Below are 18,139 nucleotides of genomic sequence, written 5' to 3'. Positions count from 1 at the left end.
ATTGATGCTTTATTTGGAGCAAGCTTTTTTAATTAGCTTGTTGTGTTTCTTTGTTTTTTGAGTGAACATGGACTTTTATTGATCACTCATATATATTTATATCGATAATTATATTGTTTGTCGATTCTAATAACTGAAATTATTAAAATGAGTATATAATTTAATCTGGAAGTTGTCAGGTGTGAAATCTCCCTTTTTTAAATATATTTTCAAATATTTTCAGAACTAAAAAATTCTCTTTAGCAAACTTTGATTGATCTCTTGTATATAAATATTACTTTAACAAATTAATATTATTCGCATTAAAAATTATTTAAAACTACTATACTTTACAAGTACAGTTTGTTGAATATATATAAACATTTTTATACAATATTAATTATTAATCAAACGTATATTATTGCTTTATAAATAAACAGAGAATCTGAAAATCTACTTTTATAAAAATATTTGTAATATGTTATTTTTATTTTAAGTTGCAAAGATATATCTTTGAAGGAAAAATATAGTATAGGAAGAGAAATGGTACAAAATAATTTACTCTATTTACCAAAATGTTAACATATTTATCACATGGAAGTTCACCCGACTATTGCCCGGTTTAAATTTCGAAATAATCATTAGCTAATTTACAAATGAAGCGTGTCGTATTGCTTGTTTTGTGATGAAAGACTACAAAATATTATTCTAGAATATAAGGAGTTCAATAATCGACAGTACAATAGAGAAGAATAATTTGTCATCACAGAAAAAGATCTGGCAATAACTTTGATGAGAAATCAACGGTATTGCACCGTCAATTATGCCAAACGCTCGCTTTTTCTTTTCTTTGCATAGAAATATTTTACTATTTTACAAATTAATCTTTAGACTGTACTCTATAAGACTATGCATTGTTTATTCTACGGTTTTCTTTGTTATTTCCTTTGACGTTGGCTCGTATAATGTATAGCTGCTAAAAAAGATCATTATAATATATTTCAAGCAGCTAAACCTGCATCTTTAGCCATGCTGTAGAAAGAACTAGATGAATTGCGAAGGAGCACTTCTGGAGAATCATATTCGACAATCAAACCATTATCCAACACAATCACCCTGAAACATTTTTAATATTTGTAACAAAAACCAACAATATAAAATACTTTTGTGATTTTAATTATCTTTAATAATCCTAATAATCCTCCTTCCTTTAATAATCTATCATAATATAAGAGAAATAGCCAGAGATGGACCCATTATGAAAAGTAATGTTGAGATAACACTACATACATACCTGTCTGAATCTAAAATAGTGTTGAGTCTATGAGCTATTGTAAGAACTGTACAATTTTTAAATTCTTGACGAATAGTAGTCTGAATCAAATCATCTGTTTCTAAATCAACTGCGGCTGTTGCCTCATCCAGTATGAGAACCTTCGTTTTTCTAAGTAATGCTCTCGCCAAACAGATCAATTGTCGTTGTCCTACACTTAAATTCTCTCCACCTTCAGAGACCTCGTGCAAAAGAGTATTTGGCAAATCTAAAATAAAATATTAAATATTACAACTTTTGAAATCACGATTTGTCGAAAATGTTCTAATGGAAGATTACTCGCAAAACTATATTGTACTTTTTATGAATGATTTTAGATGAGCGTGTTCCAATGCTCTCCAGATCTCCTCATCGGCATAACAATCAAAAGGATCTAGATTCATTCTCAGTGTTCCAGAAAACAATACGGGATCTTGCGGAATAATGGTCAATCTCGAGCGCAGATCGTGAAGACCCATCTTAGAGATATCAATATCGTCTATCAGAATTTTCCCATGAGCCGCCTCGATTATTCTGAAGAGTGCTAGAGTCATAGATGACTTTCCGGCGCCGGTTCTGCCCACGATACCGATCTTCTCACCGCCGAGTACGCTGAACGTCAAACCGTTCAGCACGAGACCCAATCCTTCCCTGTAGCGAACCTTAAAATCCTTGAAATCGACACGACCATGCATAGGCCACTCTTTCGGAGGCGTATACTCCGTATTTTTCCACGGTGCTTCCTGTACCGTGTCTCCGTATTCTTTTATTCTCTCTACCGCGACGATATTGGTCTCGACATCGGATGTCATACGTACCAGCCAGTTTAAAGTCTGGGTAATCTAAAGTAACAGGCACAGAACGTGAATTGTAATCTTTCTTCATAAAATATTCAACATATATATCTACTTCATAGTTTATAGCAACTTTTTAAGTTTAAATATTTTAATTTAGCTTGATTTAATATTACACTGCACTGTAATATATATGTACAAATCTAAAAATCACTGTATACAAGCCTCCCAATAGACATGATTAAAATACCCTGTAGTATTAAAATTAAGAAATTTACAAGAAATAAAGCTGAGTAGTATCAGCTTCTGAGAAATTTATATATTATCGATTTTGATATCTTACTTGTAAGGCATAGCTAACTGATAAACCGACAAGTCCCGAACTCATAGTATCTCTAGCCAAAACAGCAAACAATGCTGCAAAGAATATAATTAAATTTCCAACCATCTCCAGTCTCACGGCCAACCATCTACAATATATCCGTTTTATTTAATAATCATGTATAGAGAAAAATGCAGTAATATCATTTTATATTGATATACATACATACCTATTCGCAATAATACTAGGATAATAACACACTTGATTAAAGTCTACTCTATTTTCAGATTCGTGAATAAATTGTTCTTGCACGCCATATGCTCTAATTATTTGTGCACCTAAAAATAAAATAAATAAAAACATTATTTTTAAATTAAAAACAAGAATAAACAATATATTGTGGAGTATGCATATATATATATATATATATCTTTAAGAACATACCAGTTACCGACTCACTAAAATGCGAATATATAGGAGATCTCGACACAGATTCTAATCGTTTTAATTGGCGCGACGACGCAACGTAAAAACGTTGGATGAAATAATAAATCGCGCCTATTGGCACTATCACCATGATAAATATAGGTGTACTGTAGCTTATGACAACGAGAGTAGCTATGACCTGTAATACATGTAGCCATTAATAACACTGAAAAAGTATATCGTTTTATTTGATTATTTTTCGTAAAATGTACAATGTAAGATGTAATATTTCTGTATAAGGCAATATAAATTAATCAGGATAAAAGAAAAATATATAAGGTGTGTGTAAATGATATAATAGAATCGGAAAATATAATCAAACAAATCGTCTTTATAAGAAAAATATAAATAAAAGGATGATAATCACATGCAGAATTTGTGGTAGAAGCACGTGTTTTTTATAAACAGCAGTTGTTTATCAAAAAAAAAAAGATAAATTGACAAAGTCGTTTTATAGGCCCACCAACATATACCACGAATATGATTATATTGCTATGCATTAGACAAGTACAAATTTAAGCATTAGCATCAAATATGTGTGTTTTTTTTTTAGTCATAATCGATACTCTGTTAAAGTATCTTCTACTGATATACATAGTAATCTAACGACTGCAATCATTCTATGAGAATGGACACAATCATACTTAAATTCTACAGCACATTTACTCCATATATTTTGAATGTATTTATTCGCGCAAAATTTCTCACCAGTTTTTAAAGCTAATGAAAATATTCATACAGATACCCAGTATACAATATATACTAATACCATCATTATTCACAGGCATTTCTTAACAAATATACAAATTATATATTTGATCGCAACCTATAAGATGTTCTCTACATACATGATGAATAATATAAAAGGTGAATAATATAAAAACCAATGAAGTTGAGAAGATAAATGGGAAAGCAATGATAAGAATCCCACAAACAAGCTATTCTCTGCACATTACGAAAAGATTACCTCGAACAAGCAATAGATGGTATCAGAAATTTGTGCAGGAAGAGATGTATCCAGTACGTCGACGTCTTTAGAAAACCTGGAGATAATACGACCAATAGGAGTCGTATCAAAGAAGGTCAATGGAGCACGCATCACAGCACGCAGCATCACTATGTGCATCTGACGAGCAGCCAACCAACAGCCCAGCTGCGGTGCCAAATCGCAGAAAAAACTCGCCATCGCTACAACATCAGACATGGATGACTTTCATTGTAACCGCATATTTTCTGATACAATTTGTGAAACAAACAAATTGATTAATGAACATTAATCAATCAAAATTTCACAAGCAGGTATATGTGCTAAATAAGATATATTATACATATAATAAGAATAATTTTTCCTTTTGCGCGTGCGGTTTGTTTGTATATTAAACTTTTTTTATTTAAACGGTTTTCTTTTCAAGATTGTTATATTTAATTACAGAATAAGCTGTAAGAAATAAGAAATTTATTTTTTTTATTGTTCGTAATATTGCTCGATATTCAAATACATTTGCAATATCATGAACTAAAACTACTGCTTTTGTCTCATGTTATGCGAAGGTGTGAAGTTTGCTGTGACATACCAGACATATAGCAACAGGAAATATAAATAAAAAAAATTACATGTTCCCAGAAGGTAGAACTGCAATTACAAGGATGTTATACAAGCAAATATAGAGTAAGCATTATCAAGCACAGGCAAGATCTTTTCTGAACACGAATATTATTAGTATAATTGTGTCCATTCGTTGATCACTATGGTGTAGTTACACTATAATTATATATAATAATTACACAAATTACAATAGTTACAAGAGAAAGGTGAAAAAAGATTAAAAAAATAATCTTTCAACAGTATAACTGAAAGAATTCAATACAAACGTAAAATTAATTCAACATATAAATATAAAATAATTGGGTTGGATTTTGCAAAACAATGCGAGATTGATGATTTTTGAAGCAAAATTCTGAGCAATATGAAAAATTATCATTATGTAACAGTAACATCTCTGAGTCATCAGATTTAAACACATGTACACTAATAATAAACAAGAATAAGCATTATCAACATTAACAGTCTGAGAAGAAGACGAACAACAAGATATGGTATCCTGCTAAACCATTATATTATATATCCTTGAAGTAGTGAAAATAATTTACACACACTATAAATTAATATTCGATGAATTTTGCGACATTATGAAATAGGCAATGTGGTATAAAATTGGGTAGAAACACATTCGTGTTTCGTTGAATAATAAATCACGTCATGTCTTTATAAAATATTCAAAAATGGAACACTTAAGGTCTGTTCACGAAAAGATATTAGTCTTCTAAGTACAATTTTGCGCGTATTTTTCTATATATATATGTCTGTGTGTATATATATATATATATATATATATATATATATATATATATATACAGAATGGGGCATTTATATTGAGACACCTAAATATCTAAAAAATAAAGCAAGATAGAAAGAAATGTTTCAGACAAAAGTTGTTCGGTTCTAAGGGAGTTATAAGATAATGCCATTAGTTTGACCTTGGGTGAAGGCGCTTCGGAGATTCCAATGTCAATTTTGTTTTATTTTCTTTACATCAATTGATGTCTCTGATTTTTTGAGCTTAAAATATTAAGGTAACATTATTGCAAAATAAATAATTTTATGAGATATTTCATTGTTTATGTAAAATTATGTCGAAGTAAGGTGATAAAATAAAGTATAAAATATCTCGTAAACTGTTAAACTTTTGGCCATCATACTCCTATAACTTTTTATGCAGAATATTGCAAGAAATCGATTTATGTAAAAAAATTGGGGTGTTTCCATTTAAAAAAACAAGATTGACATTGAAATCTCCGAAGCGCCTCCACCCAAGATCAAACTAATGGCACTATCTTATGACCCTCTTAGAACTGAACAACTTTTGTCTGAAACATTTCTTTCTATCTTGCTTTATTTTTTAGATATTTAGGTGTCTCAATATAAATGCCCCATCCTGTATATATCTCTTTAAAATTTTTTATAAACCCCACTAAACATTATTGATAAAAATCAATTACTTGTTAATCGATTTTGTAAATACAGTGACGTTCTTCTCATCAGTTTTTCATTCCTGTATATATATTTGTCAGTATAATAAAAAATAAGAAATATTTCGTGTGTAAAAACTATCAATACTGTCAAAATAAACTTAACAATATACATAATTAAATTGAAATAAAGAGGGATATGAAACTGCAAGAAATGTTCTTTTGACAGTAAGAGAGACGTAATATTAACTTATAACAATTGTCACAAAATCATTATTTATGTGTGTAATAGCGTGCGTATAGTTATATGAGAATATCATACCGAAAAGAGGCAAGTGATCCAAGAACGTAGAATAATCGGTAGAACATTGTCAACGACATCAATATCTTTACCAAGCCGACTAAGGATTCGACCAGTCGGAGTTCTGTCAAAAAATGACATTGGGTTGTGAAGAACGTGTTGCAGTGTACTTTGGAAGAGACGACTACAGGCGATTACCGTCCCTTTAGCCAGGAATAGTGCCATTGCGAATACCGTCACGCCTATAATGATCACGGTGATGAACTTTGATTTATCGGATAAAATGACAGATTATATATCAGACATTTCTGTATTTCCGCGATTAATACATCATAAAATGCCGTTTTCGAACGAATGAGAGATATTAAAGCTTTATATGATCGGCAATGTTCATTTTCATAGTTGCTCATCACTTGTCTAACTCCATATGCAAGTTCCTCACTGCAGTCACACATGAATTGAGGTGTAATATAATTAAAGAAAGATAATATATAAATATAAAAAAATGTATGCAAAGAAATGTGTAATAATAAGAAAAGAAAAGTAATCATAGGAAAGATGTGGTACAAAATTGTACTGTGAAAAAACATACAGTGCTGCTAAGCATGCAATTATATTGATTTATTAATTTATCGATAATGCACTTCTAATGATCATCTATCGATCGCTAATGAATACTATAATAAAGAGAAGATCGCTTATGAAAGTTGATTTTTAATTTATCGATACTAATTAATCATATTTGTATCGATTGGTGGACCAGTGTAATTCTGCCTATGCTATACATTGAATTACGTGTGAGATACACACACACAGAGATTAACATTAAATTCTCGCATACCGATGCTAGACAAAACAACCAAGCCCTAATACTTGGAGGTAAAACGTTGTCTATTATGTCAATGTCCTTCCCAAAACGATTTAATATTCTGCCGGACGGTGTAATGTCAAAGAATCCTAGAGGTGATCGCAGTATACCGAATAATAACTCTGAATGCAGAAGTTTACTGCTTTGCAGACATCCGACAACCAACGCTGTTTGCGACAACACTACAAAAGTGGCTGAAATTTAATGTAAAATTGATTTAAAAATGTGCATTTTATCGTACTCATACTTTATAGGGAAAAATCTTTTTATTACCGATTCGCTGATAACCCTATAACAAAAAAATTATTTTTATGCTTTTTTACACTTTTTGTCCCGTTAGCAATTAACTCGTTAATGCGTACAATTATATATTATTAACTTCAAATGTTGCATAAAAGCTGCGTTTATGTAGGACAAAAATATGACATGTTAATTGTTAGATTTGATTTTTCGTAAACAGAAATATATAATTATATTAATATAGCATTAATGTAATTATGTTAATGTGGTAGAAATGTTATTATATATTAATGTGGCAGAAGTACAATTACATTAATATGGCATTAATAATCATTAACACTATTACTAATGACAAAACATGAAAAATAAATCTGGCTAGAATATCTAGTGTGGGATGAAAAAAAAAAAAAAAAAAAATTTGGCTGCATATTTCAGATATTATATCTTGCATATTTCTCAATCTATCTAAAAAAATTCCTATTTTGCTCGGTACAAAGTTCATTTATGACATACAATTGTCTATGTAAAATATGAGACGTAAATATATCCTAAGAGGATATATGTATAAATAAATGTTATATGAATTAATAAAAAAATACACATACTTAACTTTTAAATTAAATACATTGATTCTTATTAATATGTGTACATTAAATAATCCGAACGCATAGTTTAATATTAAGAATGTTTGGATGTTCTTGAATAGAATAAAAATCGAAATGTAATACATCGAACTGATAAGAGTATCGTTCGAATTAAAGAGGAAAACAATAAGAATGACCGGTAAATGAAATATATCTCAAGTCTGTCTTTGTCAGTTTGAGAAGCTTGTGATCTTCTAAATTAAGATACGTTATACTGCGCTTACTACAATCATCCATCCTAATTTACATACAATCTGATCAGGAAATCAGTGCAAACTTTGATCTGTGTTTAATTAAATAAGGATTTTTTTGTTATTGATTTATATTACAATTTGTGTCCTATAATAATTTTGATTAAGAATTTGAGCACATATATATTAAAATAGTCGATTAATCCATACAGACTGATTTCCCGTTTTCATTATTTTAGAACACATTAAATGCTAGGAAGCTTTCTTCTCTTTCTCCATTTCATGCTTACATTAGACATGTATAATAATATATTATTATTAAATCATTTGCATTTTTTTCATTTATGAAATAAACTCTAAATAACTGTAAAGCGATAGAATATCATGATTTATAGTTTATCTAACTGATGTTTAGCAAATGAAATTGATAAAAAGCACAGGGAAATCTTTTAATTTTGCATAACATTTTAGGACTATCGCAAAATCATAAAAGAAAAGCATATATAAATACATCATGTTCATTGATTGTATTTTATTATTATGTATATATAAGTGTGCTATTATACTATTCTACATATATGTGTCAATAATTTTTCTACACCACTTTTGTCCATATAATCATTAATTATAAACTTCTTATTCGTATAAAAATTTTAATTATAAAAATAACTTGGGGAAAAAAAAATTTAATAAAAGATACAAATTGCATCTGCATAAAAAGATTTTCCATGCAACAATAAGGAAGCGATCATTCGTAGAAAATTATCACTATGACACTTGCAATTAAAAATAGATGACTACTGAAAGATTTCAATCTCAAATTGGCTTTCGAGTATTTTATTCGTATATTAGAGCAGTGTAGACACAGCAAACCGCACTCATTTCGATTTTTTAAGAAATTAGCTGAATAATTTTTAAAATTTAACATGTAGCATTTAAAATAAATTCACGGAAATAATACAAAACAGAAAAATCGCATTACAACTGGTGTTAGTAATTAAATCATAATCAAGTTTTTATAATTTATTAAAAATTCAGCTTAATGGAGTTCTAAATATATACAAAAAAGCAATGTTAAAAGTAATTACCCCAATGATGTGTAATCTGTGAGGGAACATGCCTTTCAAATCACTATATACTATGACGAGCAAAATTAAGTGCCATTGCCTATATTGAACGAAGTAATTGCCGTCTGCGATAAAAAAAGGAATATTTATACAAGTAAATTTGTACAAAGTAGCAACGGCAGGGATAAGCTTACCTGAATATCGAAAACATTCTTTATAGTGTTCTATTTGACGCTACAAAAGTTTCAAAGTGTTTCATCAATCAAAATGAAAGAGCCAAAAATTTTTTTGTTTTGTTTGATCAATAAAACAATTAGAAATTTTTATTGCGTTAAATGGATTGCAGCCCGCATAAACGCGAAATTTTAAATAATAACTAATCGGATCTATCTGTCAAATGGACAAGATGTTACAAAGATCAATGTATCATAGAGAGAGAGAGAGAGAGAGAGAGAGAAACATACCTTGTCCAAAACCAAGTACACCGTATACTCCGAGATACATGTCCCGTTTTGCCGTGTCGATGGTGGCGTTCACGATCATCTTATCGTCATTCGACCAAACACTGAGCCAAACACTCGAACCGATGCTGAATGATTGAAAGACCGCGTTCATCACGATCGTTGATATCGACAAGAACCATCCAATAGATTTCAAGTAGTGAGAATACACTTTCCATTTTACCTTGTGAAAAAATATAATACGTAAGTATAAAAAAGAGAAACTCTTTTTCTTCATAAAAATATAAATTGTGTGTTTTATATATATTTTTCTAAAAATTAAGGTAATACATACGCTTCCAGTTTCCGCTTTTTCAGTTTCTATCAGTTTCTCTCCAATAATATTAGATTTTGGTGCTTCTTTTTCCTTTATGCTATTGCTATGCACATAATTTGCCGATTGTTGACTTTCTGTTGAATATTGCCTATTAATGCATAACATGCATTATTTAATCAAACATATACTTAAATTTTCGTTATTATTTATTATAAACAAAATATATATTTGAGATTATACCTTGTTAGAGAACCATTGAGTGACTTTTTATCAGTTCTATCGGTCATAGAACCAGATTCACTTAGACTTTCGGATATTCTGGATCGTACTCGAGTTAACTTTTGCTGCAATTCGTCTGCTCCCATTGTTGATTCAAGCTGTTGTTTAATATCGCGTAAATCTGCTTCGGAACCTTCATCAACGTGCACTGTTTCAAATTCGTCATACCGATCTTAGAATGTTGATAAAACTCACTCATACATAAAATGTATTAATGTTGTAATGGGAGAAAATTCAAGAAATTGCAATGCATATTTTTTCAAATACAAATTTAAAAATTAAAGAAAATTTGAATAAGTATTTGGATTAAGTTAGAGCTAGAATCTTGTCTGTCCACATATCAAAATAAAAATTTCAAAACATTTCAGTTTAATAACTTGAGAAAATTTCAATATAAACATTAAGAAAATTATTTGTATATTAAAGAATCTTTTAATTTTTAATAAAGAGCACGCAACATGCATTAAAAAATTCCATTTCGTTAAAGCTTCTTTCTCTGTTTGCAAGATTATGATTAGTTTTATATTGATAACTACTTATTAGCTCTATATGAATAATACTTATCACTGTTTTATCAGCAAACATAAATTCAAGACACAAGATTTTTTATTTAATAAAGTATTTCATGACAGTCTAATACTAAAAGCGGATATGACAGCAATATTTTTTATGCAAGCATATACAAAATAGGAACAGGAATTGTAATTACTTTTTCGCGGACTTACGATTTCCAACTTAGATCCATGAAAGAAAAGTATAACAATAAATTTTATAATAGGTACAATAAAAATATGCGCAACAAATTAAATTATTATTAATAGATACCTTCTTGTAAGTGATGCACTAAAAACTCGGCGAAAGCGCCCTTTTTCTCCAACAATTGCTTGTAAGTTCCACTCTCTGTTATCTCACCGTCCTTAAGAACAATAATATTATCAACCTCTGGTAAATATGTGATGCTATGTGTAACAAGTATCCTTGTTTTCTTCTTCAGCAGACCGTTCGGACCTATCACATTCTCAAAAATGTGTTTTCCTACATGCGAATCCACCGCGCTCAAAGGATCGTCTAAGAAATAATTTTCCGAATCGTTATATACAGCTCTGGCTAAGGCTACTCTCTGCTTTTGACCGCCGGATAGATTTATGCCTTTTTCCCCGATCTCTGTTTGATCTCCCGCAGGTAGCATTTTGAGATCCGGACTTAATGCACATCCTTCGATTATGCGATTGTATATCGATTTGTTCAAGGCCTTTCCGAATAGAACGTTGTCTTGCAATGTGGCATTTTGTATCCATGGTTGCTGAGAAACGTATGCAATCGAGCCCTGCAAGTGAAAAGTATTCGGAATAAATGTCCAGATTCCAATCTATATCTTATTTATTTAATTAGAGAAATGCATAAAAGCGCAATTCCTCAATTTTATCTGCACTAAAATTAGTATAGTCTTATCTATATTTTCCTGCATCATTTCTAAGAAATAAAAGCATGAGACAAAATGTATATTTACATAGTTACATTTTAAATTCATATTTAAAGAAAAAGAAAAATTAAACTATTCATGCAAATGTCAATATTTTTTAAATTTTATTATAATTTTTATAAAATAAGAAAAATTAACGCGTTTTTTGCTTCTACTGTATTTTATATTTATAATTTAACAAAACTATATACTCACTTTTGTGTTTACTTTTCCACTCAATTTTCCCATCTCACCAAGCAGAGCAGATAGAAGGGAACTTTTGCCTGATCCCACTGTACCAACTATTGCTATTAATTGACCTTGTTCTGCATGGAAATTGATATTTTGTAGTATTGGTCTCTCAATATGTTCATTGTCCCAACTGAAGCTACCATTCTCAATTATCAATGCGTGTGCTAAATCATGTGATACAATGCATGTTACTATAAACGTATTATATATGCTACCTATGTAAAGAATTATCTTTAGTAGAGAAAATTTTATTCTAACCTTCCGATGGATCATGCTGTACATTATTAGGATCCAACTCTTCCATGTTCATAAATTTATTGATGCGTTTTACAGAGACATAAGCCTAAACACAATGTCATATAAATATCATTAATTGAGAATAAAATACTGAATATATATTTGTGGTTGCATAAATAAAAAATAGATTACATAACAATCTTACTTGAACTATATTACCAATCATCATGGGCAGCATAGAAAGTGGAAATCTTAAGATGTTAAACAAACTGAGTGAAACAAAGGCAGTTGTACTGTTTAGGACATTATTTTCGTCTATAAGTACATAAGTTGTAAAAGATACCAGCGATACCTACAAATTTATTATAAAAGAGTAAGACAATATATATATAAAAAAAGAAAAAGAATATAATGAAATATCTTTTACATAAATAATCGAAAATCTCAGAACACAAAACTTTTATTATAAAAATTTAAAAACCGAGTTATAAGTTTTTTAGAAAAAAAAAAGAGAGAAAGAACAAGTATTTTAGAGATTTTCAATATAAATTTATAATTCAAAACATACCAAAAAGGGTGCGCACGACCATATAAAACTCGTACCGGCATTCAAATACGCCGCTTCTTTTAACACTTGGATTTCTTTGATTCTGATTTTAAGTATCTGCTGCTCGAATGAAGGTTCCCACGCATACAATTTCAACACTTTAATACCGTTAAGTACTTCGTTCATTAACTTTACCCTTTCGTCCTTGCTTTTCATCTGTCTGATTTGTAATGTTTTCACTTTATTCGCGATTAAGCCGTTCACGGGAATAAGAATGATCATAACTGCTAGACCGGCAAGTACCGCCGGTCCCAATATCTCCCATAGAAAATATAAAGCTAAGGCTATTTGTAAAGGAGCCGACCATATCATGTTTATGTATGCGGTTAAGTCCATAAATCTTTGAGCATCTACAGACATTAAATTTACTATTTCACCGAGCGTGGATTCTTTCCTGGCCGCGTTCGACATTCTCAATGCTTTACGATAAATTGCCGCAATTAATGCGGTACGTATGCGCAATCCAACCAAGAACATACGATGAAAATATTGGGATAATATTAACGTCTGAAGTATTGCTGTAAGTAAAAGTAATACGGAATAAAAGTATCCTTTCCACATTTCCTCTTCTCCCTCGATAAAGGCAATTAAAAGCCTAAAGAAAAAAACAAGAAACATTATAAATATACACATTATATAAAGCTAAAATCAATTAAAGCATTCTCGTAAAAAATATTATTTCCATACATGTTTTGCTTAATAAATTGAGATGGAATAAAATAAAGTCTAAATTGTACATAAATCAAAATTTGTGTCACACGCCAATTGAATATACTTACTTTAATATTTGAGGGCTAATAAAAGTCATAATGTCTTGAATCAATTTCAGAAAAGCGCCAAACATGAATGTCGCACCGAAAGCTTTGTAGATAGGCGGTAGGATAGAAGCGACTTTCTTTTTTCGAGTGCCATTAAAGTCCACTTGTCCAGATGCTTTTCGGAATGATGCTTTTGCACTTTCTACTCTATATATATATATAAAGAATATCCATTATATATGTTTATAATTTAGATTGTGAGTATTAATGATAAAACAATTGAAAGATGTTATACAACACATCCTACCTAAAGTAAGTCCAAACCAGCCTTGTTAGCACAAAAAATGTATAAATATATTGTTAAAAAACTTTTAATCAAGATCATATTTTTCCTGTATTTATATTTATAATAGATTTCAATACAAGATATATGCAAACAATATGAGTTTACTACATATCAGCTAATAATATAATATAGTAATATATTTTGATGCGTATGAGAAAAAAGTAAAAATAAGTATAATTGTGAATCTATATATATATAATTTATTTCATTTCATGATTTATTATTTCATTAATATATGTATATAAATTTAAAATGTTTAAAAGAATAAATCTCTATGCATCAGAAATTCAACATTTCTAATATATGTATTTTCTCTTCAATTTGTATGCTTTATATTCAATATTAAATACAATACAATTGTAGTCAATATTAATATAACATTTCTTTGCGATAGATCTCTTTTTATAATAATAATAATAATAATAATAATAATAATAATAATAATAATAATAATAATAATAAAGACATTAGCTAATTATACTGATTGCAAGTACAATTTGTATAGAAAGATTTATCAAGTAAACTTACTCTTCTGTTTTTATCAAGTTTTTATTCCAATATTTATCGAATCTCGGTACTATTTCCGAAGCCATGTCCTCTGGATTCATGGACCACAGATCGGATGTTTCCAGCGGTTTTCGGAAACCTTTCCATGCTAAGGAATCAAACCATGCAAAAAGAATTCTTGATGGGAAAGAAGAGCTTTGCTCTGGACACGGCGTTTCGACCTGTGAGTGAATATACATATTTCCAAGATTATTTACAAATACCGAAAAATTTCAAAATTTTACAATTAATTCTAAAATTTGATATTTATATGTTTCACACAAATTCAATTTAACATTATCAGTGCAATCAATATAAATAGATTACCGTAGGATGTTCGGAGAATTTAGGCTCTGCGTCGACCAGGAAATTAAGTGCAAACAATATCACAACTATTGGATAATAGATCATGTAGCATACCGATAGGTATGACGGCTGTTCCTAAAAACAAATTATTATATTGTACAAATCGCATTATTTATGAAAATGTATATATATAACTACCTTTCTTGTAAAATATTATAAGAAACTGATAACAAGATATGGTTGTGATAAAAGTGGGATTTAAGAAAATTGTAAAAAGAAAGATCTGTATAAAAAATATTCTTAACAAATATGTATACATTCAAGCTGCTTTAATATCATAAGAACTTGACATACCCCTTCGATTAATTTATTTATAGAAAGTCTGTATTGCACACATCCACATAATGCAAGAAAAAACCAAAATAAGAATAAAAGACCTGACGTCCGCATTCCACGTTTTCTATTATATATCATTAAAATGGACGCTAATATCTGAAATACAATTGACAAATTGAATTAAATGTTACATAGACAATTTGTGTAATAAATAAATATAGTTATTTTTCTCGCGCGTTGCGACAAATCAGTAATAAAAACTTTCATCTTGGAAAAAATAATAATATTAACATATATAAATATATTAAAAAAATATATCTAGAAAATATTATTAATATAAAATGTTATTATGTACTTACAAAGGTAATAATTTTTATAAATGGTGTGTAATACTCTACACTATAGACCGTACGATGACCACTTGCATTCATCGCCAGTAATATCTCAACTATGGAAAGTATAATTAATGCTACTGTAAGTACTTGCTTAGAAATAAATAACCATGTGTATGGGACATTTCTCCTTTTACTATTTATAAGGTAATATGCTTCCATCACTGAAAATACCCATAAAAATATGCATGGTACCCATACTAATATCGTTTTTTGGAAGCATTCTGTTAGATCCGGATCGTTTGTATACCATGTTAGATTAGCATCCTAGAACAGTTAGAAATTTTCGACCGAAGTATTAATCTCTTTGTTAGGTTAGGTTAGATTAGGTTAGATTATATCAACATTTTTAATATAGGATTTTTAAAAAAATCAATACCATTCAGCGAATTGTTATTAATGGCTAATATATTTCGATAATGAACTAAGATACGAGATAAAAAATACATAATAAAAGAAAGCGTCTTATCTCCAAAAAAATCCTAGAAACTTATAAATAAAATTTTCTATTTAAGTCTTTATATAATAACTGATCAATTCGATATGAATCATATCGATACTAAATGTTGCAGACGAATAAAAAAAGAAAAGATTCGATCACTCTACTCTATTCGATACGTTCAGGAAATTAAACTATTACACAACAGTTTACGGCAACCGAGTCAACGAGTCAATTACTTCGACAACATTTTTATGGTTTCTTTCTTTCTTTTCTTTTTTGTTATTTTCCTCGGATATTTATATTTTTCCGTAATTTTTTTTCGATATTAATATTCACAAACAATATTAATTTCTCTACCATAAGTATGTATAGTATAATATTTTCGTATTTTTTGATTATAAAAAAATTTTGCATTTGTGATCTTAATCAAATATTTAAAAATCAAAAATTTTGTTAACTATTCTTATTAATGGAGTGTAATATTATTCCAGTATTTGTCGACCCATTTTTATTCTTTGCGAATTCTGTGCCAACAAGAAGATAATTACAAAGTTGTTTGCCGCATAAGCATCCTCGCTTACGCTTCATATTATATTTGTCTTTGATCTTACGATTAAACACATATGACAAGACAATAAAGTGCAGATAATAGGTATCAATTGATAAAACAACGAGCGCATATTTGCTCACGCGGCGTCTAGATTACATCCTACTCCGCGCGCGCGCGCACGCTCGCTACATTTTTTTTGCAATTTTGAGAAATTGACATATCGTACAACTATAAAAATGACATTCCATTATATTTCACACTGGCTCTCTATTATTAGTCATTACGGAAGGCGTGTTCGTGTAGTGTCAAAAGACAGCAACGGGGAAAAGCGAGATGACGTTGGAAATCGTGATTAAGGACAAGAGCGTCGTACGCAAATACAGAGACCGGACTCTCGATTGACCAATTCTAATATTAAACCGTAGCTCGGCGAACCTTATACAAAGATGTTCACGGAAACGGTTGCTCAAGTCATACGCGACCATCAATAACCGCGACGAGAAACAGAAATATAGAGGGGTAGAGAGGGAAAAAAAAGAAAACACGAAAAGGGGTGAAAAAAGGCGAAGGAAGAGAAAACGGCCTTAATAATTTACTCACCCAAAACTTCGTGCCACAAAACTCGTCCATTGTTTGATTTTCCATACTGACACATTTAATCAACCGGCGAACTTTCTTATATATAACGTGCCGTTCGCGAACACCGTGCCAACCAGAAAATCGTAGACCGATCTCTTCGTCTATGAGAAAGGAAAGGATCACTTTCGTCACTAGTCACTAGTCACTCGTCACCCCTCGCTCGTTCGCACACCGCCCGCTAGCGATTCACAATTCACACTACACTACGGCATACAATACAATACGAGTAAAGCACCTACGAAACTCACAAAATGGAAGAGGGGGGGAGGGGGGGGAGGAAGGATTCAGAGAATCCACTACGAGCTATGCGAACGAGCCATTCGGATGTTGCCTCAAAGGCATCCAAAAATGCTGCGAGATTGCGAGAAAGCGTGAAATAGCCGGACAAGAACAGTCCGTCGTTGTTTATCGTGTAGTAATCCGTTGTGTTCGAGCCATAGACATAGTATATCTAGACCGAGTGTTGAGGAGTGGAAGCCGAGGTGCACGTAGAAAAGGACATATTGTGTTTTGTGCCCCTTGCGTTCTCACTCGCTCGCACGTAGCATGACGAAAGAGAGCGCTTTACTCTGTGCGAGCGAGAGAGAACGCAAGGGTCACGAAACAGAGTATGTCCTTTTCTATGTACATCTTTACCCCCTCCCCCGCTCCCCTCTTTAAATAAAGGCAAATGCTCGGTCTAGATATACTATATACTATGTCTATGGTTCGAGCATACCGAGTGAAAGTATTCAAAGTTGTCTGACCAATGAATATGGAGAAACGAGATGACATGGTCGACTAGGAGCGATGAGGGGGGGGATTGAGTTCGACGAATCACGATCGCGGATTCGGACCCGGATGGGAAAATCGCGCTTGTATTTTACAAATCGTATTCACGTGCATATATTTTTTTTTTTTTTATAATTCTCTCTCTCGAAAAGTATCTTTCAATAAAAACGTCTCTACACGATCTTTCTATTCTAAGCGATTACGA

At 30.7% G+C, this 18,139-nt stretch overlaps 1 protein-coding gene across 7 annotated transcripts; it reads right to left on the bottom strand.

Annotated features, from left to right (window-relative positions):
• Nucleotides 1-526: 526 nt before the first annotated feature.
• Nucleotides 527-17,763, bottom strand: Mrp (Multidrug-Resistance like Protein 1). Of its 7 annotated transcripts, XM_070303509.1 has the most exons (25): nt 17,527-17,763; nt 17,125-17,264; nt 15,500-15,799; nt 15,159-15,296; nt 14,826-14,939; nt 14,481-14,680; nt 13,914-13,934; nt 13,628-13,813; nt 12,810-13,443; nt 12,447-12,593; nt 12,263-12,347; nt 11,969-12,168; nt 11,116-11,617; nt 10,252-10,438; nt 10,030-10,159; nt 9,699-9,918; nt 9,256-9,359; nt 7,366-7,381; nt 7,066-7,286; nt 2,852-3,032; nt 2,637-2,745; nt 2,429-2,555; nt 1,611-2,133; nt 1,274-1,520; nt 527-1,095 (listed from the first exon to the last, which is right to left on the bottom strand). In XM_070303509.1, the coding sequence occupies exons 2-25, from the start codon at nt 17,167-17,169 to the stop codon at nt 981-983; spliced, it is 4,752 nt and encodes a 1,583-aa protein (XP_070159610.1). In that variant the 5' UTR covers nt 17,170-17,264; nt 17,527-17,763; the 3' UTR covers nt 527-980. The 7 variants fall into 7 exon arrangements, with proteins under 7 accessions (XP_070159610.1, XP_070159611.1, XP_070159614.1 ...); XM_070303510.1 differs by lacking the exon at nt 13,914-13,934 and having other exon boundaries at nt 17,125-17,756; XM_070303513.1 differs by lacking the exons at nt 7,366-7,381; nt 9,256-9,359 and having other exon boundaries at nt 17,125-17,756.
• Nucleotides 17,764-18,139: the final 376 nt, after the last annotated feature.

The sequence above is a fragment of the Polyergus mexicanus genome, unplaced genomic scaffold, assembly GCF_030449975.1.
Source record: "Polyergus mexicanus isolate NDT 795.1 unplaced genomic scaffold, iyPolMexi1.0 SCAF_10, whole genome shotgun sequence".
Taxonomy (NCBI): domain Eukaryota; kingdom Metazoa; phylum Arthropoda; class Insecta; order Hymenoptera; family Formicidae; genus Polyergus; species Polyergus mexicanus.
Note: the sequence above shows the minus strand (reverse complement) of the source record. Positions and strands in the feature narration are given on the sequence as shown.